The 26625-nt window shown below is 48.3% G+C and overlaps 2 protein-coding genes across 3 annotated transcripts in view; one reads left to right on the top strand and one right to left on the bottom strand.

Moving 5' to 3' along the window:
* Syn2 (synapsin II) overlaps positions 1-26625 on the top strand; it is a 155698-nt gene that overhangs the window by 101915 nt on the left and 27158 nt on the right. Inside the window, exons 2-6 of the mRNA XM_075983116.1 lie at positions 7428-7485; positions 8845-8936; positions 10741-10897; positions 15421-15510; positions 26373-26435. Coding sequence (XP_075839231.1) covers positions 7428-7485; positions 8845-8936; positions 10741-10897; positions 15421-15510; positions 26373-26435 — 460 coding nt within the window. The remainder of the gene's footprint in view (positions 1-7427; positions 7486-8844; positions 8937-10740; positions 10898-15420; positions 15511-26372; positions 26436-26625) is intronic.
* Timp4 (TIMP metallopeptidase inhibitor 4) lies at positions 15694-23777 on the bottom strand. Of its 2 annotated transcripts, none has more exons than XM_075983117.1 (5): positions 23140-23777; positions 21863-21960; positions 21333-21447; positions 18606-18730; positions 15694-17885 (listed from the first exon to the last, which is right to left on the bottom strand). In XM_075983117.1, exons 1-5 carry the CDS (start codon positions 23276-23278, stop codon positions 17688-17690), a joined length of 675 nt encoding a protein of 224 aa, XP_075839232.1. In that variant the 5' UTR covers positions 23279-23777; the 3' UTR covers positions 15694-17687. The 2 variants fall into 2 exon arrangements, with proteins under 2 accessions (XP_075839232.1, XP_075839233.1); XM_075983118.1 differs by having other exon boundaries at positions 17622-17866; positions 23140-23377.

The raw sequence follows: 26625 nt of genomic DNA, 5'->3' as shown, positions 1-26625 counted from the left end.
CTTCCCCTAATGTCTAATGTAGGGACTGAATTGCTTTTTGACTTGAGAATCCCCATGGTGTCTGTGTGCTTCTGAGGCTCACTTCCTGTGCCACCATTTTGCATATTTGCCTCTGTCCTCTCACTAACCTGTGAGAGGAACGTCTTTATCTGCCTTGGAGGTTGAGAAAACTTTCTGAGCCATAGAAGAACCCTTTTGTTTTTGTGTAATTGTGATTGTGAGTTTTAACTGTTAAATATTTTTAGAGATGTAATCGTCGGTTATTGGTCTTCTTAGACATTTTTATCAGCCTGGCAGCTGCTAATATCCCACCACTCCCTCCTTCACTTACAGCTAGCTACTAAGCAAATCCTTGCTGAATGTACTGACATACTACAGCCTGTCTCTGTGTGTGTGTATGTGTGTGCACGCATATGTGCACGCACACACACATCTGTTGCGAAGTGTTATTTCTCTAGTGTGGGATCTCTGCAGATGTGTGTGTTTTAGAAGAAACAAACTTTGAGATGGCTCAGTGGATAAAGGTGCTTGCTATCAAACTTGACAACACAAGTTGGATCCCTAGAACCCACAAAGTGGAAGGACAGAACTCACTGCAGGTTCACCTTTGACCTACTTATGCAGGCTGTGGACAACCCCAGTCTCACAATAAATAAAATAATAAAAAAAGATATTTAAAACAGCAAAAGCCCAATACTGTTGTTTTGGTTTTGTGCTAGAGATAGAATCCAGGGACTTGGACATGCCTGACAAGCGCTCTACTCCCAAGTTCTGGCTCACCCCACCTGGGAGGGATGTGTGTGTGTGTGTGTGTGTGTGAGAGAGAGAGAGAGAGAGAGAGAGAGAGAGAGAGAGAGAGAGGGAGGGAGGGAGGGAGGGAGGGAGGGAGGGAGGGAGGGAGGGAGGGAGGGAGGGAAGGAGCGGGTAGTCCTTGTAGTGTTCACCAAGCTGTAAGCTAAAATTGCAAGACACATCTGTCCAGTAGGTGGCAGCAGGAGCCCACAAACTTAGCAGGACAGGCCGACTTGGCTTTACTTTCCTCTGTGTGTGTGTGTGTGTGTGTGTGTGTGTGTGTGTGTGTGTGTGTGCGCGCGCGCATGTGTGTTTCCCATTTTTTAAACTCTTCAAGGGCTTGAGGTGCTTGTTTAAAAGGACAAGGCTTGGGTTAGAGTCACTGAGGGCAGAAACAGTCACTTTGTTAGAGGTAAATTTTTAAAATTCCTAGCGCAGTGCTAGGCATCTACTAGATTTCCTAAGCTCTAGAAAAGTCTTCTGTGCCTCCGGAGCCTACAGATGCCACATTAGCAGCTAGTTTCAGATTGACGTTTGGTCCTTGTGTAAATTTCAGTCATCTGGGGAGGATTTCCATTAGGCTGCTTCCCAGCCCCTATCTGCCACTGTAAATGGAGTTTGAAGGCAAATTTTCTTGTGTGGGAGGGAAGGGACAAAATAACACGGTAGTCTGGAACTCACATGTGAGGCCTGGAGAGTCAGACAGGGTCCTCTCAGCCCTGAGAATGGCTTCTGGTTTTCTCTGCTGGCCCTCCACAAACCATCACTCCAGCCAGGGAGCAACTCCTGATTATGAGCCTGCTAAGTACAGAGATTGATGAAGGTTTTGGACATTTAAGGCCTGGTGATTATCATTGTACAGCCCTGTGTTCAGAGCGTGCAATCACACTACAGAACATAGTGAATATTTTAAATCCCAAAGATTCTGGAGATTCCAGGATTTACAGGGGCCTAAAGTGACGAGGGGGTAGCCAATTATTAGATGGGTGAGTTTGAAAGGTGGTATTAGATGCTGTTGTTATGAGCCAAGTGTCATGAGCAGACAATATATATGGTGAAAGTCTGTAAAATAAGGAAATCCCACTGGTTACATTAATAGAAAAAATATGTGCTGTGTTTCTAATAGGAATTCACATTTCCACAGTATTTCAGAGCTTCTAAAGCACTTCCATCTGATTTCATTCGCTTTTTTAATTTTTTTTAATGCTTTTATATTAACTATATGTTATAATGGCCTTGTTATGAAACTCTCACACATTATATGTGTTCTGACAATACTCAGGCACTCACCCATTAGCTTCTCATATTTCACTTTCCTACCTGTAGTTCTCTTCCTAGCATCTGCAGGTCAGGTATTATATGATAAAATACCTAAAACGTTCAGCGTCTGGTTCTCAGCAAGTCTTTACTGCCGATTATTAAATTGGTCATTAGCTCCTCCACCCACATTTGTTTTGCCTTCTTTTGTTTGGAGATAAAGTCTTAATATGTTGCCCAGGTCGGTCTCAGGCTTCTGGGCTCAAGCCATCTTCCCACCCATCGTGCGCCACCAAAGAGATTCCTTTCCTTGAATAACAAGAGTTATATCTAGAAGCCTCTGCTCATTTTAGCGGTAAGGGGAGATGGTTCATTACCTGGTCCGTTAAGGAAGCTGCAAGCCGTTAGACTCACGTGGTTCCTCAGCTGCTAGGCTTATTAAGACAGCGTTACAATGGGGGGAAATTGACAACGCAGGCACTGCGGATATTTTTAGACCACGCTGCAAGGATGTAGTACATCTTGGGTTCTGTTTAGGATTGAGCACAAGGGGACAAATCTGGATTATTTTATAAGATTGCCAATCAGAAAGTCTTTGCTAAGTACCTGCTCTGTTGTCGTCTTATGCAAGGGGCAGTTTGGGAAAACCAAGGCAGACAAAGTACATTTCCCAAACTTCCAAACAGGAACACGCGTGGTATAATCTTTTCCTTGTGTGGGAAGCAGTCTGATAATTCTGTAAGAACTGTAGCTGTGTCTATTTCTTGCATCAGGAATTCTACGAAAAATAATTAATCCCATGTCTGTATATTAAAATGTAAACTGTGTGGCACCAACGAAGCAAAGACAAGTGCACTGCTGTGTGTTTAAAAGCCTATCACTGAGACACACTTTTTTGTTTGTGTGTGTGTTTTGAGACAGGGTTTCTCTGTAGCTTCCTGGAACTCGCTCTGTAGACCAGGCTGACATCAAACTCACAGAGATCTGCCTGTCTCTGCCTCCCAAGTGCTGGTATTAAAGGCGTGCGCCACCAGTGCCCAGCTGAGACACACTCTTGAGTCAGAGAAAATTAAGGCTCAAAAACGTTTTTGTAGCAAGATGCTATATGTGTGTGTTTAGAACATACAATCATGTCTATACCCCCACCACACTGGAAGGGCACGCTGGGAATGATAATGGGATTGCGTATGATAAGAGATGAATGGAAAATGGAATATTTACATTTTATCCTTTTTTGGGGGGATTTTTCTAGACAGTGTTTCTCCGTAGCTTTTTGGTTCCTGTCCTGGAACTAGCTCTTCTAGACCAGGCTGGCCTCGAACTCACAGAGATCCACCTGCCTCTGCCTCCCGAGTGCTGGGATTAAAGGCGTGCGCTGCCACCGCCAGGCCTACATTTTATCCTTTTATGTTCTTTTAAGTATAGATTGATTGAATGGTTTAGTCATATAAATAACTTTGTTACTATTTGTTTAAATGTAGGGTCCTTCCCAAAAGACACACAGCCAGAAAAGGATACAGCCAGGACCCCCACCCCAGCCTCCTCTGGATCCCAGCACACTGCTTCTTGCTAGTGCCATCTTAAGCTTAGGGGGTGTCTGTCATTTTCTAGCAAGTTAAAGAACTTATTCTGTGAAGTTTTTTCCCCCTAGAATGTCCAAGGGCCAGTTGCTTCGTGAATGTGTTTATCCTCTAAAAGAGGTCCCTGTGCCTCATCTGCTGCCATCTTGGCTCTTTTATGATGATAATACTGTGGCTTAGCCAAAAAAAGTCACCCTGGGCCAGGAAACACAAACTTATGATTTCCAACAGGACAAATTACCTTAAGGAAAAGGCATTAGGAAAGCTTGCAGCAGTGGGGTAGAGGAAAGGCATCAAAACAGTTCCATTAGCCAATTTGGTCAATGGGCAGGTGCAGGAAGTGGCAGATAAACCCAGCCAAGATCTAAAAATACACCCTAGAATCACTGTTCAAACCCTACAGAACAATCGAGCAAGTGAGAGAACTTGGCAGCATGGGAACATAGATGCAGACTCTGAATTCTCAGCGTAACTTATGATGCTTTCTGTGAGTCGGCATGCTGTTGACTGTTTGGCGTTTCAGTTTCCCCAGCAGTCCAATGGGCAGCAAGCATTCTCTCGCTCTCCTCCTTCACAGAGTTGTGAGAAACTAGCATGTCAAAGAATGTACTTTGAAAACGCTAATCTTCATACAGAATGAAAGGCTACTCTTGAGGTCTCTGAGGCTAATCTGAGACCTGAAGGTGGGAAGAGAAGCCTCAAGGAAGCACTTCTGATAGCAACGTAGGCATACAGCCGAAGGAAAGCCGCCTCGTGGGTCCTTTACTCTAGTTCTCCCTTACTATAATCATGAGCAAAGACTGAGAGTCCAGCGGCAGCGCCATGCACAGACAGATGTCAGGAGAGTAGCATGTGCTGCAGGGCCCCTGGCCGAGGGGCTTGCTGGGCTGTGAATGTTGATCAGGAGCAGGCTGATGTGAAACTTCGGAAGAAATTAGGGCAGAGGTGGGGGGTTGGACTTCAGCGATCCAGCTCCAGGATGGCCCAGTGCCTCAGAGGAGCAATTTCAGGGTGGCCAGGGACTTGGAGAGAGCACAGATGACAACTTCCTAGAACGGTCTGTTCCAGAATCCATAGAGCAAAAGGAAATGGCCTGGCCTCATCCTGAGTAAGTTGACAGGAACCAGGATAGGAAGTACTTGTAGCGGGACAAGTACCCATAGCATCGTTAAGTCTCTTCTGAGTGGAAGTAGAAAAAAAAAAAATGGGAAAAAGATCATGCGGCACATGTGCTCAGTCCGTTTCCGTGGTGTGGGAGAGTGGGGAGAATGGGTCAGCTGCGGGAGACGGTGCTGTGTGGCACGGGGGTGACGCACTCAACGTCCTTTGTGGCTGCACCCGTCACTAACTTGCCAAGTGACCTTGGAAATGTCATTTTCTTCCTGTGAATGTTGAGTTCCTTTGTTTCAAAGAATTTTCTCCCTGTCTGGTCAGTCATTATGAGAATTAAACAAAATATTCTTAGGAGCAAACTAGCATACCAGCTCCTAGAACACAATGACAAATAAAATACTGGTTTATTCCTTTGTTTTGAGGAGAAATTTAGAAAACCTCCAATGAAACAAGCCAGTTGGAAATGTAGCGCACTGAAAACAGCATGATTTAGCCTCGTAGGCACAGGTGACTACCCCCCCCCCCCCGCCCTTCTTTTTCAAGCAGAGAGCAAAGCCTAAATGAGCAGAGAAGAAAAATCCTGAAGATGAAGAAAAGTCAGAGGCCAGGAAAGAATGCAAACGTGTGTAAGAAGGTGGTCTTCTCGCACAGGCCTGATGCCGTTAATGCACCCGGTGAAGCTCCTCCCAACCCTGGTAGACAGGAAGACGCTGAGCTGCATGACTCAGCTTGACTCATTTTCCCGAGTGTCTGCGACACAAGCTTTATGCTCAGTTACAGCTGCTTGCCTTTGTCATCGGCTCTCCTGGTGTGTGCGAAGAAATCACGGGTTAATAGTGATTTCTTTTTCGTTTTCGTTTTGATTCCAGCTTTTTCTAATTATTATTGAAAAGGTTCTTCTCTCATACGATATATCCTGACTACACTTTCCCCTCCCTCCACTCTTTCTATCTACTGCCCCCCCCCCCAGGGTAACTCCCTTTCTGTCTCCCATTAGAAAAGATCAGGCCTCCAAGAGACAACAACCAAGCAAGATACAGTAAGACAAGGCAAAAGCCCTCCTACTGAAGCTGGACAAGGCAACCCACCAAGAGAAAGAGTCCCAGGAGAGGGCCAAGGGTCAAGACACACTCCCACAGTTAGGAGTTCCACAAAAATACTAAGCTAGCAGTTACATGTATGCAGAGGACCTGGTGCAGACCCCTGCAGGCTCTGCGCTTGCCACTTTAGTCTCTGTGGGCACATAAATGCCTTGCTTTGTTGGTTCCGTGGGCTATGTTGTCCTGGTGTCCTCCATCCACTTCTTCCCGCACTCCAAGGGGAGGGACCCGACCGAGACCTCTGCTTTAGACTCTCCACAAATCTGACTGTGGGTCTCTGCATCCACTCCCATCTACTGCCGGAGGAAGCCTCTTTGATGACAACTGGACAGGGCACTGATTTATGAATATAGCAGAATACTATTAGTAATCATTTCTTTTGTTGTTGTTGTTGTTTTTAGACCTATCATGTTTGGTTCTACCCTAGATCTGTGGGCTATCCAGTCTCCAGTTCCTGGCCATTCAGACAGCGGCAGGGATGGGCTCCCTCTTGTGGTTTCAAGTAAAATCAGATTGGCTCTGCCACCATTTCCCCAGCACATCTTGCGGGCCGGGCAGATTGTAGGTTGAAGGCTTTGTGGCTGGATTGGTTTCAGCGTCTCTCAGTAGCCCGCAGAGTCCCTTCCTACACTGAAGAGACGAGAACACAGGGCGGAAGGCTCCTTGAAGGCACCGCTTGGACCTCTCCATATTTAGTGAGCTATGTGGATGTTGTCCTGTGCAGTATGGCCTCCACCCCCGCAGTTTGCAGACAGTAGTCCTCTGTCCGAGCATCAGTCTCCACTGTATGGGATCTCCACGGGACCCCTTCAGCCAACAACTCAACCAAGTGCAACTCAGCCCAACAATGATTTCTTTAAATCCTAAAAGTCCACAGGTGGATGACATTAAACCTGGAGTGAAACACGAGCTTAAAAGATAAGGACACCTCAGAGGTGTGTAAGATTGACCTAGGCTTTACCAAGAACAACACAGAAAATTTGTGTTTTTAGATGGTGTGTATGTGTGTAGTGTGTGTGTGTGTGATTGTGTGTATGTGTGTGTGGTGTGGTGTGTGTGTGATTGTGTGTATGTGTGTTTGTACGTCTGTGGTGTGTGTGTGGTGTGGGGTGTGTGTGTGTGGTATATATGTGTGGGGTTGTGTGTGTGTATGTGGTGTGTGGTGTGTGTGATGATGGTGTATGTGTGGTGTGTGTGTGTGATTGTGTGTATGTGTGTGTGGTGTGGGGTGTGTGTGTGGTATATATGTGTGGGGTTGTGTGTGTGTATGTGGTGTGGTGTGTGTGATGATGGTGTATGTGTGGTATGTGTGTATGGGATTGTGTGTGTGTAATATAGGGGATTAAATCATAAAAAGTTGAAAGTAAAAGGGTACTGTGTACTATTTTGCAGGTTGGTAAATTGAGGCCAAAAGAAACGACTTGCTTGAGACTATGACAGTTCAATAGCAAATGAAGAGCCAAATCCAGGTCTCCTGACTCTCAGTCTGGGGTTCATCTGCTCTAGATCTCTTATTGGGGAGAGTACATGTCTGAGTTCAAACACTTGCACAAAACTAATTGTGTACCATCCTCTCTTTCTATAGGGCCAAGTGCTTTCGGGGCAAAAAAGTCCTTGGAGATTATGACATCAAGGTGGAACAGGTAATCAGCATGGAGCCTCACATGCCCTCTGTCATCCCAGAGAGAACCATCTAATCATGGCCAGTGGAGTGCCGTGTCCTCACTGGGCTCTCGACTCTGCAGCTCCTGTCCCCAGGGGTTTTCCATTTCCTCAATCCAACAGTTCAGAAACAATGTGGTTCTCCGTGGGCTCTTGCTGTGCAGGGTTCCCAAACTGAGGGAGCCTTGGAGGAAGGCTAGGATGCCTAGGATGCTGGCCACACCTCCACGCCGTCAGTGGTAGTGTAACTCTGGTGGGCACACATCTTCTGTTTATTATCTGCCTCCTCTGACCCTGAGGCTGTACTCCAGAGGGCACCTAGAAGATAACTTGCCCTTGTTTTTATAGGGAACTTGAAAGGCTGTTTTGTTTATTTGTTTGTTTGTTTTACCTTCCTCCGCCTCTTGCTCCACGGTAATAAAAATTAGGTCCTTTGCGGGGAGGAGATGTCCTGTTTAAAAAACATGTTTTTTATGTAATAACAGAAGTTATTCCGTATTCATGTGTTAGGATTTACAGAATACTATGTATTTTCCTACCTATATGTACTTTTATTGATTGATTGATTGATTTTTGCAAAATGATCTCACTAATTGTCCCTGGCTGGCCTGGAACTTGATATGTAGACTTATAGAGATCAGCCTACCTCTGCCTCCGGTCTGCAAGGATTAAAAGGGTACACCACAGTGCCCAGTTTATATTTCCTTCTTTCTTTCTTTTTTCTTTTTTTTGTCTTTTTGTTTTTTGTTTTTCGAGGCAGGGTTTCTTTGTAGCTTTGTAGCCTGTCCTGGAACTAGCTCTTGTAGACCAGGATGGCCTCAAACTCAGAGATCCGCCTGCCTCTGCCTCCCGAGTGCTGGGATTAAAGTATATTTCCTTTTTAAAACAACTTGTTAGATATTCTGGATTAATTCAAAACAAAATAAACAAAATCTACCCCTATGTTGGAGATGGGAAATGGAAACCTAGGCAGAACAGGTACCTGCTTGTCAGGGACAGGGGAGAAGGAAATCCAGAACCCAGTGCTTTCATGCAGAGACTGAGAAAGGAGATGCTTGCCCTGGACACAGTCTGTCTCTGTAGAGAGGCTCAAAGGATGCCGAGCCAGAAGTAAGGAGATGCAGCGTTAGGCTTTGCTTGTCCAGAAAAGTCACATAACCCAGACAGTTTCTGTCTGGGTAGACGGGGCAGTGATCTCTACCACCTGACTCAAAGGGTTTCCTAGAGTACTGGGTGAAATCTAATGGGTGTGAAAATACACAGAAACTAAATAAAGGCTTGGTGTTGTGGCGGCTGCTGTGCGGAGGACTGAGACTCGCCGCTGTACTGTTATTCTCCAGGCGGAGTTTTCCGAGCTAAACCTGGTGGCCCATGCAGATGGAACCTACGCCGTGGACATGCAGGTGTTCCGGAACGGCACAAAGGTTGTCCGGTAAGGGCCTTTCTGTCACCTCTGACTTGATGGGGGTGATTGCAACGTCAGCTTTAGATAGTCCCACCGTGTGTTACGAGGGAGCGCTAGAGAAGGCAACTCAGTCCAGCATTAGAAAAGCAACTGAAGTTTCACTTAGAGGTAACTGGATTCTCTTAGACTTCGGCTGCCTACCCTCAAGTCAGCATGGGCTTGTGCTTTTATATCCCCAAACAGTTCCCCAGGAAAACCAGGTTCCATTGCTTTTTAAACTATTTAAAACACCTGACTTAGATGCTGGGATGCTGACGTGTGCACAACAGTTCCTCCAGGGGCAGAATGAGAATTCCAGATGAGCGAAACGGTTTCTGTTCTCCCCAGGAACTTAATGTTGCTTTAGGTTTTCAGAAATAAGTCTTGTTTCAGGAGGGATCTGACCCACACCACTCTCTTCATCACCTCAGTCACAGGACCCTGACCCCTGTGAGTTTAATGTCTAATGGGATCTGGGTCAGTGACAGAAAAGGCCAGACTGGATATGTGCGGGACCTAACAACAGAAAGGTGGGCTTGCCCTTTCTAGAATCTGAAGAAGAGTGTAGGAGAAGCAGACGCCCATTCAGGTGTGACATGAGCGTAGGTAGGTCCTACGGCAGGATAGATGGGCTTCTCCATCCGTGGGTCAAACGTGTCGTGGAGATGCTCACATAGGCAGGTAGTGACAGAAGGTCCAGCAGCAGGGCTCCAGGGCAAGTGCTCCTGAAACTGGGATATAAGATTGGGATTTGATGTCAGGGATACAGCTGGGCTTTAGTGTCCACCAGGAAAGGCTTAACGGGGGGGGGTGCGGGGTGTCTGGACTTCACATCAGGCCCCAGAACTTGGGGAAAGGTCAGAGTACTCTCAGCAGATGTTGTACCATCTTGGTAAGAAGTGTTTGAACAACCGAGAGGAGCTCCTTTAGCCTCGCTAGAGCTGATCTCTGAGCTGGGTTGGGCTGGACCTGTAGGTGGGGGTTGGATGGGTGCCTGGGCAGAGAACCAGGTAGGTCATTGTACATGGTGTCAAATGCTGAGCCGCAGAGCCTTGGGGGCAGATGCTGCCACATCTGCCTCTCTGGGAAGGTCTCTGAAGCTAGGGCATGAAGACAGGCCACCTAGTCCTCTAAAGCAGCTATGGCTAGGAGCTTTGCTGGCTAGAGGTGAAACCAGGGAAGCTTTCCCATGCATGGGAACATTCCGTACTCTCAGTGCTTCCTGCAGCCCCGTTGCTCAACCTCAGTTCTGCGAAAAATATTTGCACCGCTCCCTAGCGTCCGTTTTGGAAGAACAGCGTTGGGAAGTTTGGCTTCTGCCCTCAGCCAGCCTAGCGTCTTGCTCTCCTGGGGCCTGATGAGGGCATTGCCTATTTTAAGGAGCAGCTGTAAGGAACTGAACAGTACATTAAGATCAGAGACCTGGTAGTAGTGTGGTCTTCCAGGACCAACTCTGGAGCACAGGAGCTTCAAGCGTTCATACCCCCCATGAGGAAAGAGAACAATCTCTCTCACTAATGTAGACTGCTCTAAAAGCGTCTCTTCCCTTCTTCAAATATTTGTGTGCTAGAAAAAGACAGCATTTAGTCCAAAGGAATGGGACAGATTCAGAAACACAGTTCTCAGATCTTCTCTGGAAAGTGTCATGAGACCTTATTACCCCATCCAGAAAGGAGTAATAATAACACGAGGGTCGTGGCCTGGGTGGTCTTTGACATCTCTTCTGCCTTAGGCTTTGGAAATCTGTCACAAGGTGCTAGTTAATGGAAACCTGCCTCTGCCCTCTCACCAGGTCCTTCAGACCAGACTTTGTACTCATCCGACAGCACGCATTCGGCATGGCAGAGAATGAGGACTTCCGCCACCTTGTCATTGGCATGCAGTACGCAGGGCTCCCCAGCGTCAACTCACTGGAGTCCATTTACAACTTCTGCGACAAGCCATGGGTGGTAAGGCGCCTTCCCCCTCTTCCCCAGAGCTCTTCCTTCCAGAACTCCATCCTAGCATCAGCTAAGACCTGAGGCTTGGGAGCTGGGGCTGGGTGGAGTAGCCAATCACCGTAGCATCTTACTAGACATCCTGAGCTGCGAGACCCATGCTGCCCAAAGATCCTGTGACAAAATCCTTACAGGTCTGTGGGTCTTTCCTTGACTGGGAGCTGCAGTGAGACAAGTGCCTGCCTCTTGCCTCTTAAAATGGGTAAACTATTGGAAAGATCTGAAGCTGACAGAGAAACCCAACTCAGCAGGCTACTACAGGCAGAGCTCCACCAGCCTTCCAGCAGCCTTGGAGTCAGATCAGACTCATTCACACACGCGTGAACCCCACAGTTAGTGTGAGCTGGAAGTTTCCTTTGAGACACTTAAGTCTTACCTCTTCGTGGGAAGAGAAAGAAAATGAGGAGCATAAAACCTCTTGCTGGTGTGGTGCCTCCCTCTGATATTATTCTGTGTAGTTTCATTTAATCTCCACGATAAACTTACCAGGGAGGTATTATTATTTTCACTTTTGTACAGAGCAATAAGACCCAGGAAGGATTAAGCCACTTGCCAAGCTTACAGAGCCAGGATTTCTGTACGTCACACTGTCTCTCACACAAGTGGAGAAGAATTGGCTTGGTTTCCTCTTCCACGGCCAGTGGAGGGCTGTGGAAAGCATTGAGTGAAACATGGGGGCCTAGGACGACTGGGGACTCTCCTCTGATAGCTCCACTGCCCCCGGCTGGCCTCGTGGAAGGAAATGCTTGCCTCTAATCATATCCTCTTCATCTTGTTTTTCAAAAATCAAGCTTCACACACGCTAGATTGCCAAGGCTCACCAGGCTTATTGTGACATTTCTGAACCGTAAACCTCTTGGCTCTGGGAGCTGGAGGGGTATTGTATAATCACGTGGGCCCATTAACTCTGCTCTTGACTTTCTTGTTTTGTCCACACTCAAATGGACGGCTTTCCTATTCTCTGCATGGGGAGACCTTCCAGTGAGGAGGAAGAGGCGTGGACGAGGAGGAGGAGGTTAGCGAGCTGCTGTGGTCGAGGAGAGGCTGCAAGCCCCGCTTGCAGCTTTTCCGTGTGTGTGGCCTGTGACATCTGGAATCCTACTGTTCTGCAGAAATGGTCTGAAAGGGTGGCGTGAGCTGAGTGTTCTGCCTGTCTCAGAAAGCGCAGATGAGGCATCTATCAAATATCTTTTCTAGGAACCTCCCATTTCTCCTCAGTCACATGACCTTCCTCCTGAAATGTGCCCTAAACCCACCCCGTCCCCACTTCCTGTCAGAATTTGGTTCTCTCTTGGCTACACAAGGTGATGCCACTGTTACCAGTTTTTACTGAGTGACCGAGTGACATAGCTCCGTGAGCAACCATCTTCTGTGTCTACAAACTGTGACTAACAGTAAATGCCATTACTTTGCCAGTGTAGTTATTATAGTTCCCTGATATTTGAGCCCTCCTAAAGGACATGGTCCCATGCTTTCTTTTCCTAAACTGTGGCAGAGGCTAGAGAAGGGAGGAACAGAAAGATCCCTCACGGGATCTGGGATCCGGTGAGGGGTCACATTCTCACCCATTCACAACCCCAGCACATCGCCTTTGGCATTGCATGGGAACAACAGGGCTTGCTGGCCACACCCCAAGTTCTCCCTGCGTCTCACTAAGCAGCTGCCACACAAATGACATTTTACATGTTGTTCTCAGCTTGTCAGTAGAAGTGGATGCATTTGGTGACGGCGAGGGGAGTGTCCCTCTGACACGGACAACTTTGGCTTGTGTTCCCTAAATTTCTTTGTTCTTGATGTAGGGAGAGGCATCCAGTGGGCTAGGGAAGGCTATGCCTTGCACCAGAATGACTCTGAGCAAGGCTGCTGTCCCCAGAACAGGCCAGGGCAGCCACTGGGGTTTCAGGAGAAAAGGATGAAAACAGCCGTCCAGAGAAAGCAGGAATGCCACCATCCCTGATTGCTCCAGCATAGCTGAATTCTAGAGCATTTGGAAATTGACAGACCTGGGTTAAACTAAAGGATTTCATAGCTAGGAGAGACAGGATTAACACAATATTCAAAAGGAACCCATTTTTTTAGTGAATTCCTTCTCGAGTCATTTAGACGGGTGGTTTAAATAAGCCTCTTTCTGTTCGCCACCAGCCCCACACCGGCTCGCAGATTCGGTTTGTGCTCTGCGTAGAGGAAATAGCCCTTATCAGATGTTACCTTTGTTTAATTGGTAACTGTGTACTTGCGACTTAATCTGAGTTTCCAGGGAGGCAGAGGTTTGATGCCAAGTCCAGTCCATTAATCAGACAGGGAATAGGGTAGGGAGGGTAGAGTGGGCTCTCAGGGACCCAACTAGAGCCTGGGAACTGGCTGTCATTTTAGTCTTGGTTGTCCCAGGGCCCTGGGAGTCTGCCGGAGGCCTTCCTGGCATCGGTGTGGTTGTCTGTGTAACTCACCCACACACAGGGAAGATAGGGCCCCACATGTCTGGTGCTGTGCCAGAGTGTGGGCTGCAGCAGGACAGAGGTCTTTAGGCAGAGCTGGCATCAACTCCCTGGGGATGCTGGAGAGCCTCAGAAGCCCAGATAGAAGTGGCATCCAGCCAGGTCCAGGTGGGCAGAGAGATCCGAAAGGTCAGGTGAGGAAGGGTTGGGGAATGAAGGCAAGAAGGGACTGGGGGTCAGTCAGAGCAAACTGAAGGATCCAGGGGTTAGAAGTAAACAGAGAACAAAGAGGGTGCAGTGGGCAAGGGATGAAGAGACCCGGGCACTCTGCCAGTGTGGCTTTAGTACCAGGTATGCCCTAGCCTCGTCTCCTCAGACCCCGTGTGGAGACCATTCCAAGTGTGAGATCCTGAATCCTAAAGAAGGTCTTAGACTTCCGAAGCTGCCAGTTCCACACCCTGAAGACGTGGCCCAGAAAGGCCCACATTTCCCCGCATTTTAATAAAATCTCCCCCATGAAAGGACCAGAGTCTGATGGAGGGTGTGGGGAAACGCAGTAAAAGATGTTCTTCCTGATGCACGGTGTGAGAAGCTGAAGGAACCGAGAGTTCTCTGCTCACATCTGAAGAGGGAGCCTGGGAGGAAGCGGCCTTTTGTCCAAAGGCAACTACTGAATTAAAAGGAAGACACGAGGGGACTCCACTTTGCTGATAACCCTTCCGGAGTAGCTCACACACTAAGATCCCTTGCAGAGAATGGAACTTGAGCTTTGGGGGAAAGGCTCTAGCTTTCCTGTCTCTGACAAGTGGAGGGTAGGCTTAGTCCAACAACTTCCTCTTGTAGCTGACCAAGCTATTGGCGGTTAGAAGCCTGAACCGATCCCCACTAGAGAGAAGATGCTACTGCCCATGCGCTGGGGTGGGCGTTGTGGGTTAATGTGGACCAGGTGGGAAAGATCTGTGTTCCCTGCGAGAAGTGCACGGCCTCTGTGGAATCTGAAAAGTAGGTAGGTACTCACAGGACTCAGGAGAAAAACAGACAGGGAATGAAGGCTCTGGCAGAGAACTGTGCTCAAGAGCGTGACCTCGGGCCGTGCGCCTCTCTGGTTTTGAAAGGTCAAGGGGTGCTGGATGTGCACCAGAGGCCTTCCGGTCCTAGTGCTGTGCATATCTGAACCTTGCCTTCTCTCCTTCCGGTCCCAGCGCTGTGCGTATCTGAACCTTGCCTTCTCTCCTTCCGGTCCCAGCGCTGTGCGTATCTGAACCTTGCCTTCTCTCCTTTTGCCACACATAAAGGGTCTACCAAGTTTAGCTCTTGTAATTCCAGCAAAGCAGAGCCATGAAGATAGATCAGTGTGTTTGACTACTGGGACCCTCCCTCCAGTCTTCCTGAGGAACAGCCTCATGCACGTCACCTCTTGTGCAGACTCTGGTGGCTCTGTATAGCGCACGGGAAGGTTGTCCTTTATTTCTTTGCCTGGTGCTAGAACTTCTGAGACTCGGCATGTTACCACTTCAGCTCTGTCTTGCTCCGTCGCTCAGGAGAGCATGTGTTTGGAGTTAAAGAGTTCACGTTTCAGTCCCAGCTTCGCTTCTTTTCAGCTGTTATTGATTTCCTTTCCTAAATACAATATTCTACCATGTAGCCTGGCACAATGGCCTGGCGCTCACTCTGTAGCCCAGGCTGGCCTCAGGCTCATCATCCTCCTGCCTCACTGAGTGCTGAGATTATAGATGTGCACCGCTCCCCTGGCCTCACTTCTGGGATTCAGGTGAAGTTCCCTGCCTCTTCTCAGCCTTGTTAATTTGAAAAGATTGGGGGAAAAACCATTAAAATTAAGTAGGTCCTCTGTGAATACTAGCTTTGCCTTCTTCTACTAAAGCATACGTCCTTGAAATTGCATGTACCTTTCTTGGTATTGCCAGTTTATTGAACACAATGTCTTCTACAGAGAAAATGCTCTACATTTATTTGATGAATTGATGTTTTGTCTGGTTCAGAAATTGAAAATGCAGTGAAATTATTTCTTGTCTTTTGCAGTTTGCCCAGATGGTAAACATCTTCAAGACACTGGGAGGGGAGAAGTTCCCACTCATCGAGCAGACATACTATCCCAACCACCGAGAGATGGTAGGTGGCGGAGTGGGGCTTTGACTCTGTGCTGTTCCTACTCATAGCCACATGGTGACTCTGGAGGCCTGTCAACGGCTCAGCCTCTCAGCCCAGCCCCTCAGGTAGCTGCTTAGAGGAGCAAAAGTAGCTAGATTCTAGCCAACAGCTTTGTTTTCCACTTCTGGGTACCGAGTAGAGGAATGCAGAAACAAAGGGTGTTTTAATGAGAGACGGCAACAAATCTATAAATCAGTAGTCAGGAGGTTTCACAATTTTGAGTATAGCTCTAGCTTTGCCATGTGTCTCTGGCAGTGTTACAGTTCCTCACTGGATGTCAGTTCCTTAACCACGCCAAGTGGGCATAGCTGCCTTTGACCAGGATACTTCATACAGCATGCATATGACTTCAAAGAGATTCCTCAAGTAAAAGCCTCCTGGTGGGTATGAAGCCTCCTGAGTCAGAAGCTGTTGCTTCTGTTATTCTCCACTAGACTTCCCTTTCCTTTGCTACCTCCAAACTGTGACAAAGCAGAGTTAATCCTATGTCTTCTCTGAGTCCGCCCCCAGAGTTTAGAAGGGAAGGAAAAATGGTCGGATGAAAGCTATGAAGATGTTGCACACGGAGCAACCTGGAGGTCACTTTTCATCTTCCTCCCCATCCCCAGACCCTCTGCCCAAGGATGGTGTGGATTATCACTGGATGATCCCATTTGGAGACTCTGCCAGAGCCCTCCAAGTGCTGTGTTCTGGGACAGAGATCTTGTTTGGTCCTCTCCCACTCCCTCCTCCCAAAGGGATCTCCATCATTGCATTTAAATCCAGAGGCTTCCTCCAGCACCGCACACATGGCCCTGCTCACCAGCTGACCATATATCAAAATGAGAAACAGTCCTGAGTTGTCAGAAGAACTGATGATCTCTGCCATCTTATCCAGCGCTTTTCCCAGGAAAAGGTTCTGGAATGTTGAGCTCTATGGTTTAGCAAATCATAGAGGCTATTGCCAGTGTTTCCCCATTCTGACAAATAAGGAAGGCTTACAGAGGCTGAGGGGCCTTCAGGGGCTGGTAACTAGAGTCTGAGATACAGAGGTACCGGGACATAGCTGAAGGGTAGAGATACCCTCAGAACCACAGCTAGCTGTCTGTCTGCTGCTATAGCATCTAGACACACAGGTAATGGAGCGTAGCTGAAGGGTAGAGATACCCTCAGAACCACAGCTGTCTGTCTGCTGCTATAGCATCTAGCAGGATAGCCACTGAAAAAGCTTGAAGCAAGTGCAAGCTGTGTTTCCCCACTAGCGTGTGGTTCCCAGAGGGTTCTTTTATTATCTCCCTCTCACCCTCTGCTAGAATTTGACCTTAGGAGAAGACCATGCTCTGGGGTCACTTTTGTTGTTTCATCTTTTTGTTTTTGCTTAAAATCAAAGTTCTAAGATAGGAACAAAGACATAAGCAATCTGAAGGAGGCTACAGAAAAGTCCCTGGCCACCAACTGAAGGCAGTAGAGATATTTAACCTGGAGGGGAAATGCTTGCCCTTGTATAGTAAGTCTTTCCTTGCCCAGAGATGAACTCTAGCTGGGCCAGTCCTTCTGCCAACAACAGTATCAGGGCCCTTGCAGGGCACCGGGAAGAGTAGGCTGTTCAGCTCTCACTGTGCCCTTTAAGAAGACGAAAATATGTCAGAGGATTAGGCTAAGTTGAGCCAGTGGGAGTAGAGGATATGGGGCTTTAGTGTATTCTTTTCATTCCAGCCAACCAGCCCACTCAGGATTCAGTCACCCCTTCCATAGCGCGCACCACAAGGCTGTGCCATCTTACGACACTCGCGGCTTCTCCCTTACCGTATGAGCTAAGAAAAGGAACATACATTTTCCTGACTGGAGAACACAAAGCCAGAATAAAAACTTTCAGTAACAGGTATCAACTAGACTAACAAAGTTTGAGAGAGAAGGGAGAGGACCTGAGGGCAAGGCAGCTAAGTCAAACTACCTTCCCCAGCCCTCGACAAGTTGGGAGCTGGAGATGTGGGCATAAGCTGTCACATGCTCCACAACTGCCATGATGCTGGCCAGGCCACCCACTTGTCACTTCCCATCATCTAGCTGCAACATGGCAGGTGGTGATGGTCAGAGTACCACAGAGAACTGGCTTGGTCTTCAGGACTCTTCAAGGATGTGGTGTTCACTGGTCCCCACTACGGCTGGATGATGTCAACATACTCCTTCCGGAGGTGTAGGTGGCCCCGGTACCAGCTGCAGATGCCATCAACGTGCTTCATGCAGACATAGTGCTGGGCCTGGTACCCATAGAGCTTCCGTTCCAGCAGCCAGTCTGTCCAGAGACACTCATTGGGGGCTGAGATGGTACAGGGCACTGCGTAGCAAGTGGTGATCTGGTGATCACACAATATCAGGGTGAATAGAGTGTCCTTTCTCTGTGCTGCCTTGCACATTCTGTGTCCCCTCACTGCCATCTCACCTGCCTTGGTCTTTTCCCATCCCAAGGTCCCTCCTGAGCTCTGCTCCCCCATCTCCTTGTGAACAGAGTTTTCCTGGTGTCACTAGACTCAGCCTTGATGGGTCCCACGCTGCCATGACTGTAAATGCTCTTCAGATCTTTGACTCCTTTACCTTAAAATCAAAATCTCCATCTTCACAAATTTGTTTAAGAGGAAATTAAAATTTGAAAATAAATTAACTCTTACAGGGCCTGGAAAAAGTGCTCTGCCTTTCCCTGCTCCCTTTTCTCATTTTTTTTTTTTAAAGATAGTGTCTCACTATGTTGCTCAAGCTGGCCTCAAACTTGGAATCTTCCTTCTTGCCTCAGCCTCTCAAGTACTACTGAGCCACCACATCTGGTTTAGATTTTCTTTAAATGGCGATTTAGTGTCATTTCAGTCTGCCCTGTGTGATTGCGGTGTCTCACCCAAAGCGTAAAGACTTTGAGAAAAGGTACTGCAGTCCCCACCTTCCCACCCCCACTTCCACGGCACAGTATAAGTGTAGGAAGTGAGGAAGTACATGTCTGTGGAGGAACACGTGAAGGATGAGACCCCAAGGCTCTAAGCTTGTCCCTCACCCACAAAAGACCTTGGAAATGGACATTCCCTTACTTGGCAGCCACAGTTCTGGTGGTAGTGATGATTCAGACTCTCCCTCTGCACCAAGGACAGGTCCTCCCAGGGCTCAATGTAGTTGCACAGATGGATGAAGACTTTTCCATCACTGAGAATCTGGCCTTTGTGGAGAGAAAGGAATCTAGTCAGATCTAGTCAGAAGACTGCTTAGGGCTCCCAGGGGTCCCCATCATTAAACAGCCCAGAAAGTAATGGTCTCTCTCTCCTTTTCTTCCTTGATTTCTCCTCCCTCTCTCCTTCCCTCCCTCCCTTCCTCCTTTTCTGTGCTGAAATTATGCCTTATTTATGCTAAACACATACTATACAACACAGAAAACTCCAGTCTCAGATGAATTTATGACATCAGTGAAAACTTAGGACTCAAAGAAAGGACCAACAAATCCCTATAACCTTTAAAGCAGAGACTAATACACAGTGTCTGTGCAAGACAGAGGGGATCTGGTGGAGGTCTGTTCCTTAAGCATGAAGCAGAAAAAAAAGGTGGGATTTAAGTGAGCCTGGAGCTTGTCAGATCTAGTGACACATGCCTGTAACGTTATCCCTCTGGAGACTGAGCAAGAGGATCAAAAGCTTGAGGTCAGCTTGGGCTATATAGCAAGACCCTTTCTTAGAGAAACAGACAAGCAAACAAAAGGTACAAGTAAATACCAAACAAGAAAATGGCTGACTGCAGGAGTAGGAATGTGGCTCAGTAACAGAGCACACACTTAGCTTGTGTGAGGGTCTGGCTAGATCCCCAGCAGAGGCAGGGAGAAAAAGGGCTGTGAGAAGGCTTTTTTTTTTCTTTTGCATACTCCCTTTATATACCAACTGCTGTAGCCATAAAGCAGGTCCCAGGAGCTTTCTGGTGGAGGGTGGGAATACTAAAGCTGTTGCTGAGACTAAGTGGGGGAATGTGTAGAGTGGTTGGTATAGTTGATGGCCGTCAGAAGATGTCTGCTCCTTTCTAATATCCACTCTGGCCTCTCCTGCCCAATTGATATCTGTCTCGTGACTATTTCCCCATAGGAAAATGTCTTTTTAAACATTTGTTTATCAAGTTCCTTCCAATATTTCATGGATCTTTTTCTTAAAGAGCCCGGAAGTTGTGAGCCCCCCATGTGGGTGCTGGAAATTGAACTGGATCTGCTAAAAGAACAGCCAGTGCTCTTAACTACTGAGCCATCTCACAAGCACCATAGATCCCTTTCAATACATCTTCTCATCAAAGCCATCCCTGAGAAGGCAAACCCTCACCTCTGCTAGGATTTGGTTACTCAACCATTTATTCACTAAACAGCTGCTATAACCTAGTACCAGATGTAGAAATCAATATGGCAGGTTCTCTACCCCTTAGAAGGGTAGACAGAAAGTAGGCATAGTTTACTGGACTTCAATTGCCCAGATATAAGAACAAAGGAACGTATGCTTATCTCCAAGTGTAGAAGAGGGTGGATGAAGGAAACTGCCCTAGAGGAGCTGATGCTCGTGTTGTCTTGAAGGGATGACTGGGAATTCACTGTCAACAACTACAAGGGCATCTGGACACTGGGATTGTCTTGTACAAAGGCAGGAGGACAGCCACACACCCTGCAACTACAGGTAGTTCATTTCAGCTCTCAGGGAGAAAGGTGCAGGGTACTACATCATTGACAAGTGACACAGAAAGAGCTACAATGGTCACAGTGTTCTAGTCACAAAAGACTTTCCCCTATCAATGAAAGGACCATTGGCTTCTCCTGAAGGCGTGGCACCACTGACACCTTTTTGTAGAGTTATGTTTTCTCCAGCCTCGGTTATTCTTGACCTCCTCAAGGACAAAAGCCCCCACGTTTCCTTTTCCCTGATACACATCAGTGCCTCAGTGAGGGTGAGACCCACAAAGTGGGTGCTCGAGAAAGGGGAGGGGTATCAAGAGATGTGAAGAGACCGGTCGGCTTATGAGGGACCTGGAAGGTACAGTGGCATGTCCCGTCTCTGCAGAGGCTGCCCAGGGCAGCACAATCCTGCATCCTCAGAGCTGAGAAGCCCCTTTCATTGTGTCCTCTTCAGGAGCCGTGTCTGGACTAGGAAGTCTTTGAGGACTATGAATCCCCACTTTCCTGCCCAGGCCTGGCAGTAGGGAGTAGATGATTGTCTGTGGGCTCCACGGGTAGAGTGGAGCTCTTCCCTGTTCTCCCTGTGGGCTGGTGGTTTTGTTTCCCTTGATTTCCTTATAGATATTTTCCATCTTATAGGCCAACTTAGAGCCACCAAACAGTGACCCCCTCCCCCCTTGTCCACAACCAGACCAACACCTCATTTCCAAAATTCCAGAATTCTTTAGTACCGTATTTATTTATTCCCCCAAAATATTCTTGGGTGTATTGGATAGATGGCTCATTTACTGTTCTGTCCCAACCAGTTTGGTATGGAGGCTGGCCCTGCCTGGGGTTCATGGAGATGAACCATAGAGTTGAGCTTGTGCACAGGGTGATGATAAACACAAGGGAAACACCTTCAGGAGACATATTTGGGCTCAAGATGCCAAAAGCCTTATACCAATGAAAACTTTCAAAATGGAACTAGCTATCCTAGATTGGTAGAGCAGACTCTCCTGAAAATAGTGAAACAGTGGCCAAGATCACTATAGCAGGGACTCCTGCATTGAAAGGGAGTCTCATTGCTCTCCCCAGCTAAGCAGCCATAGCCACTATCACACCTCTGTTTAGCCCCTTAACTTACCAGTCAGAAGATACTGCTTCTGGCTGTTGGTTTCTAGTTTCACGCCACAGAGAGAGGAGTCAAATGGTGTGTAGACATACTGAACGTCCTTGGCCTTTTCGAACCCTTTAAACATCTGGAAGGCAGTTACAGAAGAGCAGCGCTGGGTCAGGGCAGGACCACAGGCTAAAAGATGCTCATCTCTTTTCAAACGTCAAGCCAAAGTCTAATTCAGGTTTGGTGCACAGAGAACCTTGCTGGGTTTTATTTATTTATTTTTAAATAAATCTAAACCTTGACTTCTTCCAGGGAGATGGGGAGGTAGGTCCCACAAACAAAGAGTTGTAGGACAGGACAGACAGCGAGTCCCCACCCTGAACAGTCACGGTTCCCATGGGTCCTGCCCGTACCAGCTCATATGGTTCCACTTCAGCATGGGCCTAAGGAGTCCTGAGACCTCTGCCTGAGTCCACTAGGTTCATCCTCCATAGCACAAAACCCCATCCCTCCATCAGCCCATTATGGCTCAGCCCTTGTCCTGCTCCATGTACCTTTATCTGTTTGATTTCATACCGGATCATTTTTTGAGTGTCAGCAGGGTCTTCACTGGCAGGTACTACCTTCTCACTAGAGATTTTTGCCCGGATTACTGCACAGAAAGAAAGGGAAACTTCAGCACTGTGGGAGTAGGCGGTATGAGATCGGGATGGCCTGGGGTCCTCTGAGTATCCAGCAATTGGTTCAAGTGTTTTTGGGTTCTCAGCAGTACAACTTGGAGTTTACTCTGTAGTGGTTGCCAGCTTCAAATCCTTCAGGGCTGTTAGGTCCTTCAACTGTGTTCTTTCTGCCCTTTAACCTGTTGGTGTCTAGAGCTTGAATTCTCCATAGCCCTGGGGATGGTGAGTGGGGGGTAGGAACCTCTTCAAGGCAATTGGAATGGGGCTCATCTACTGATACATCTTAGAATCTCTTAACTCACCTTCAAGTGAGAGTAAAAATGTTTATCAGATTTGTAAATGTACCCATTCTCCATTGAAGTAGCTCATTTCTTACTATCTAATCAAAACCTGGTTTGCTTTTTGATTTTGGGTGTTTGTTTGTTTTTGTTTTTGTTTTTTCCAGTATTGAGGACTGACCCTATAAGCCTCAAGTGTGAGAGACAAAATTCTTTGTCACTGAACTACAGCCCCAGTCCTAGAAAATTTATTTAAAAGAATTCTTCCTCTCTGCCTGACCTTGCACTAGGCACAAGGCTCATCCACAGAGTTCTCATCCTGCAGAAGTCTAGATCTAGCGGAGAACACCTTAGACAAAACAGCAGCACCCACCACAAAGTGCGCAGCAAGGAATCAAAAAGCCTTCAGAAAACAAAGGGTGAATAGTAGTTTGCCAGCAGTTAAAGGTGTGGAAGTAGGGTATCCAGGTAGTGGGAGAGAAAGGAAAAAGGCATGTGGATGTCCTGTGGTGGCACTGTGGCAACTTCACCTGCAGGCAAGGAGGCAGGTGTTCCATTGCAAACGCCCCTCCCCTCAGGAGTTCTGAAAATTACGGGATGGCTCCAGTGACAGCTGGGTCCCATCAAGCTGAGCTGATGGGAACTACTCTGGAGACCTGTGATCGAATATTTATTTATTCCCCTACAAATCAGGCTTTGTACTTCCAAGGTCTATAAAGCAACAGCCATTTCTGATTTATCAGCTGCAGCAGGAGGCAACCATACAGGATCTTAGCTCCACCCCTTCCTTCAGATTCCAAGTCTACAGCTCTGCCCAACATCAGTTTTCCCACAGGCATCCCCTGGTATGGTCCTCAAAGGCCATGGACTCACCTAGAGCCGAGTGGCAGACGTGCTGCTGGGGGTGCGCAGGCGCGCAGCTGCACGCCTCACCCAGCCCCGGGGGCCACAGCAATGCCAGCAGCCGCAGCACCAGCGCCCAGCTCAGCGCAGCCAGGGGGCTCCAGGGCATGACACTGCAGAGCCCCAGCTGAGCTCCTGGGGTCTGCCTGCCGCAACAAACAGCCCCTCCAGGACTCCTCCAGAAAGCCTCTTGCAGTCCCAGTCTTTATGAGGTGGCTTTAGGGCCAATCCCGCCCCCCCCCCATGGGCTCCTCCCTCCTTTGGCAGCAGGCCACCCACAGCCACCGGACCCAAAGCCCTCCTGACTAGACCAACAGACCCAGTAATGCAGAGGAAAGCCCGCAGATTCCAAAAGAGGCAGCAACCTGGATGTAAAGGGAAGACAGGGCGTTGGGGGCAAAGCAAGAAAAGCAAAGACTAGCTCAGAGACAGGAAGGTGGAAAGATGAGGGACAGAGGCTCCGGCAATAGGAGCAAGTGAGGGGAGGCAGAGACACAGAGACACAGGCCAAGTCAGAGGCAGACAGAATTACAACAGGCAAAAGAGACAGTGACAGAGGAGGACGGACCCCTCGCTGAGCGGCATACTGGGAATGAGACAAGCTACTCAGGGCTTCTTTCAGCCGCAGGAAGTGTTTTCAATGCCCTATTTATGAGGCTCCAAAGCAACAGCAAACAGTCAGGGAACAGGACAGAAAAAGTTGGGGTGTGTGTGTGTGTCTTGGCGCTGTCAGCTGGGGGGTGGGGAAGGGTGTCAGAGAAAGTAGCCAGTGCTTTAAAACTCTTTTCACAGCAGAGTCTTAGACTGCAGAGTTCAGAGTTGAGGGCAGTTCTTTCCATGGAGCTTAAAACGCAGGGTGTCCTGCCCAGCAGGTCAGGGCAAACTCTGGACCTCAAAGCCCCTACTGCACATCATTGTCCCCTGGAGACCGCCATGTTGCAGAAGGCGGAGCCGCTTAGCAAACAAGACAGGCACTCCGGTCATTGTGACCCAAGCCTTGTCCACTGTTTGTCAGCAAAGTGCTCCAAGAATCTGAATGAAAAGAAACTCGTGGAATGACTGCCTCAGCGGGAGCTGGGGGCCGAGTCCTGATTCTGACTGCCACTGGATCATTTTGTGATCTTTGCCTCTCTGGGCCCCAACTGTTTTCTCCACGAAACAGGACTGGACTACACGATTCCTCCCTCTCCTTGTTTTGCAGTCCACAGCACCAAACTCACATTCATGATCACGCTCCACTCCATGAGACTCGAGTTTTCATTATAGACTTGACTTTTCCCTGCTACCGATAGCTGTCTCCTTTAGAAGAGTCCAGTTAGATGGCAGTGGTGATGTTTGAAAAGGGGAATTAGGAGAGAACGAGTCAGATAGAGGCAGGTGGTAGGACCAGACTGGTGTCTAGTGTGGTTCTTCACACAATGCTCAGACCAAGAGAGAGTTGTCGCTTGGAGGGGTCTTAAAAGCATTATCCCAATCTTGTCACTTGACAGAGGATCAGTGCTATGAGGTTGCTGACAGGTGAGTGGTGGAGAGAACTAGAATCTTCAACTGCCAGTGTGCTGTCTGCTGCTCCCCTACTCTAGCTGCTCCCCTGCTCTAGCTATCAGTGCCCTGGCTGCTGCTCCCCCGCTCTAGCTGCTCCCCCACTCTAGCTGCTCCCCTGCTCTAGCTGCTCCCCTGCTCTAGCTATCAGTGCCCTGTCTGCTGCTCCCCCACTCTAGCTGCTCCCCCACTCTAGCTGCTCCCCTGCTCTAGCTGCTCCCCTGCTCTAGCTATCAGTGCCCTGTCTGCTGCTCCCCCACTCTAGCTGCTCCCCTGCTCTAGCTGCTCCCCTGCTCTAGCTATCAGTGCCCTGGCTGCTGCTCCCCCGCTCTAGCTATCAGTGCCCTGTCTGCTGCTCCCCCACTCTAGCTGCTCCCCCACTCTAGCTATCAGTGCCCTGGCTGCTGCTCCCCCCACTCTAGCTGCCAGTGTGCTGTCTGCTGCTCCCCCACTCTAGCTGCTCCCCCACTCTAGCTGCCAGTGCGCTGTCTGCTGCTCCCCTGCTCTAGCTGCTCCCCCGCTCTAGCTGCTCCCCCACTCTAGCTGCCAGTGCACTGGCTGCTGCTCCCCCGCTCTAGCTGCTCCCCCACTCTAGCTGCCAGTGCGCTGTCTGCTGCTCCCTGCTCCACCGTGTTACTGCTTCTGCCTTCATTTTGCTGCAGCTCAAAACCCTACCTTCAGAGGGTCCTTCCTCCTTTAAGTCTTAACTATTCCTCCTCTGTTTAAACAAGGCTACTTTGAGGGAGAGTTTACCTTGCTGAGGATGACTTCCAAGGACAAACATACCAAATTCTTATGTCTTCTCTCTTCCGAATCCTGAGCTGGACAGACATAGGCCTTAGGATACCATGTTTGTGTTTGGTACTGAGTCTGTGGTGTTGGTAAGCAGGGAAGAAAGAGTGTGACAGGGGAAGAGGACAGTTAGGACCAGCACGGGAAAGATGGCACATGACGGGGAGAGGTGGCCAGAGGTGCATGTTTCAGTCGGCGTTAAGATGCTCAAAATGCATTCCAAATGTTTTTGGTTTCTTACAGTGAAATCTGCAGCCAGCAAAATGCGCTCTTTCGTGAATTAAAGAAAAATTCTCCTTAGCTGAGAGGAGGTCCTGCCATGGTTGTCTAAGGCAGGGGAAACTGAAGCAGTGAGATGCAGAAGGAATCAGATAGGAGAACAGGGCACACATAGCCCACTGTGTGACCTTGGGAATGTTGATGTCATTCTGTGGGTCTCATGTATAAAGCACGTAGTGTACACTATTTCTTATTTCATTTTAATATTTTATTAATGTTATCCAAGAAGTTCTTGCAATGTATTTTGACACTATTCACCGAAGTTTTTTTTATTATTTGTTTACATGGATATCCGTGTGCCTGCATGAGTTTATGTGCGCCATGTGCATGCAGGAGTCTGCAGAGACCAACAGGGGTCAGAAGCCCTGGCGCTGGAATTACAGAAGCTTCTGAGACATCTGGTGTGGCTGCTGAGAACTGAACCCAGGTCCTCTGTAAAAGCAGCAAACCATCTTAACTGCTGAGCTCTCTCCAGCTCCTACACTGATTCTTTAAAGGATGTTCCCAAGGGTCATCCAAAGAAAAATATTTTAGGATGTCAAAGAGAAAAGACCTACTGACCAGTCCATTTCTTCCTTTTCTTCTCTCAGCTTACACTGCCTACATTTCCTGTGGTGGTGAAGATTGGCCATGCTCACTCAGGCATGGGCAAGGTAAGGCACGCTGCCTGGTGGCAGTCTGGGTTGTGTCCAAGGGGGCTTTTATTCAGCAAGCCCATTAGTAGACTATTCTTCCTGCGTCAGTGGCTTTCTCCATAGGACCCGACCAGGTCCCTTGGAAGCCATGGGTGAAGAATACAACCAACCCAGCTGGCCCCTTAGATCTTTTGCAACAAGTGTGACC

Source organism: Microtus pennsylvanicus, chromosome 8, assembly GCF_037038515.1.
Source record: "Microtus pennsylvanicus isolate mMicPen1 chromosome 8, mMicPen1.hap1, whole genome shotgun sequence".
Taxonomy (NCBI): domain Eukaryota; kingdom Metazoa; phylum Chordata; class Mammalia; order Rodentia; family Cricetidae; genus Microtus; species Microtus pennsylvanicus.
Note: the sequence above shows the minus strand (reverse complement) of the source record. Positions and strands in the feature narration are given on the sequence as shown.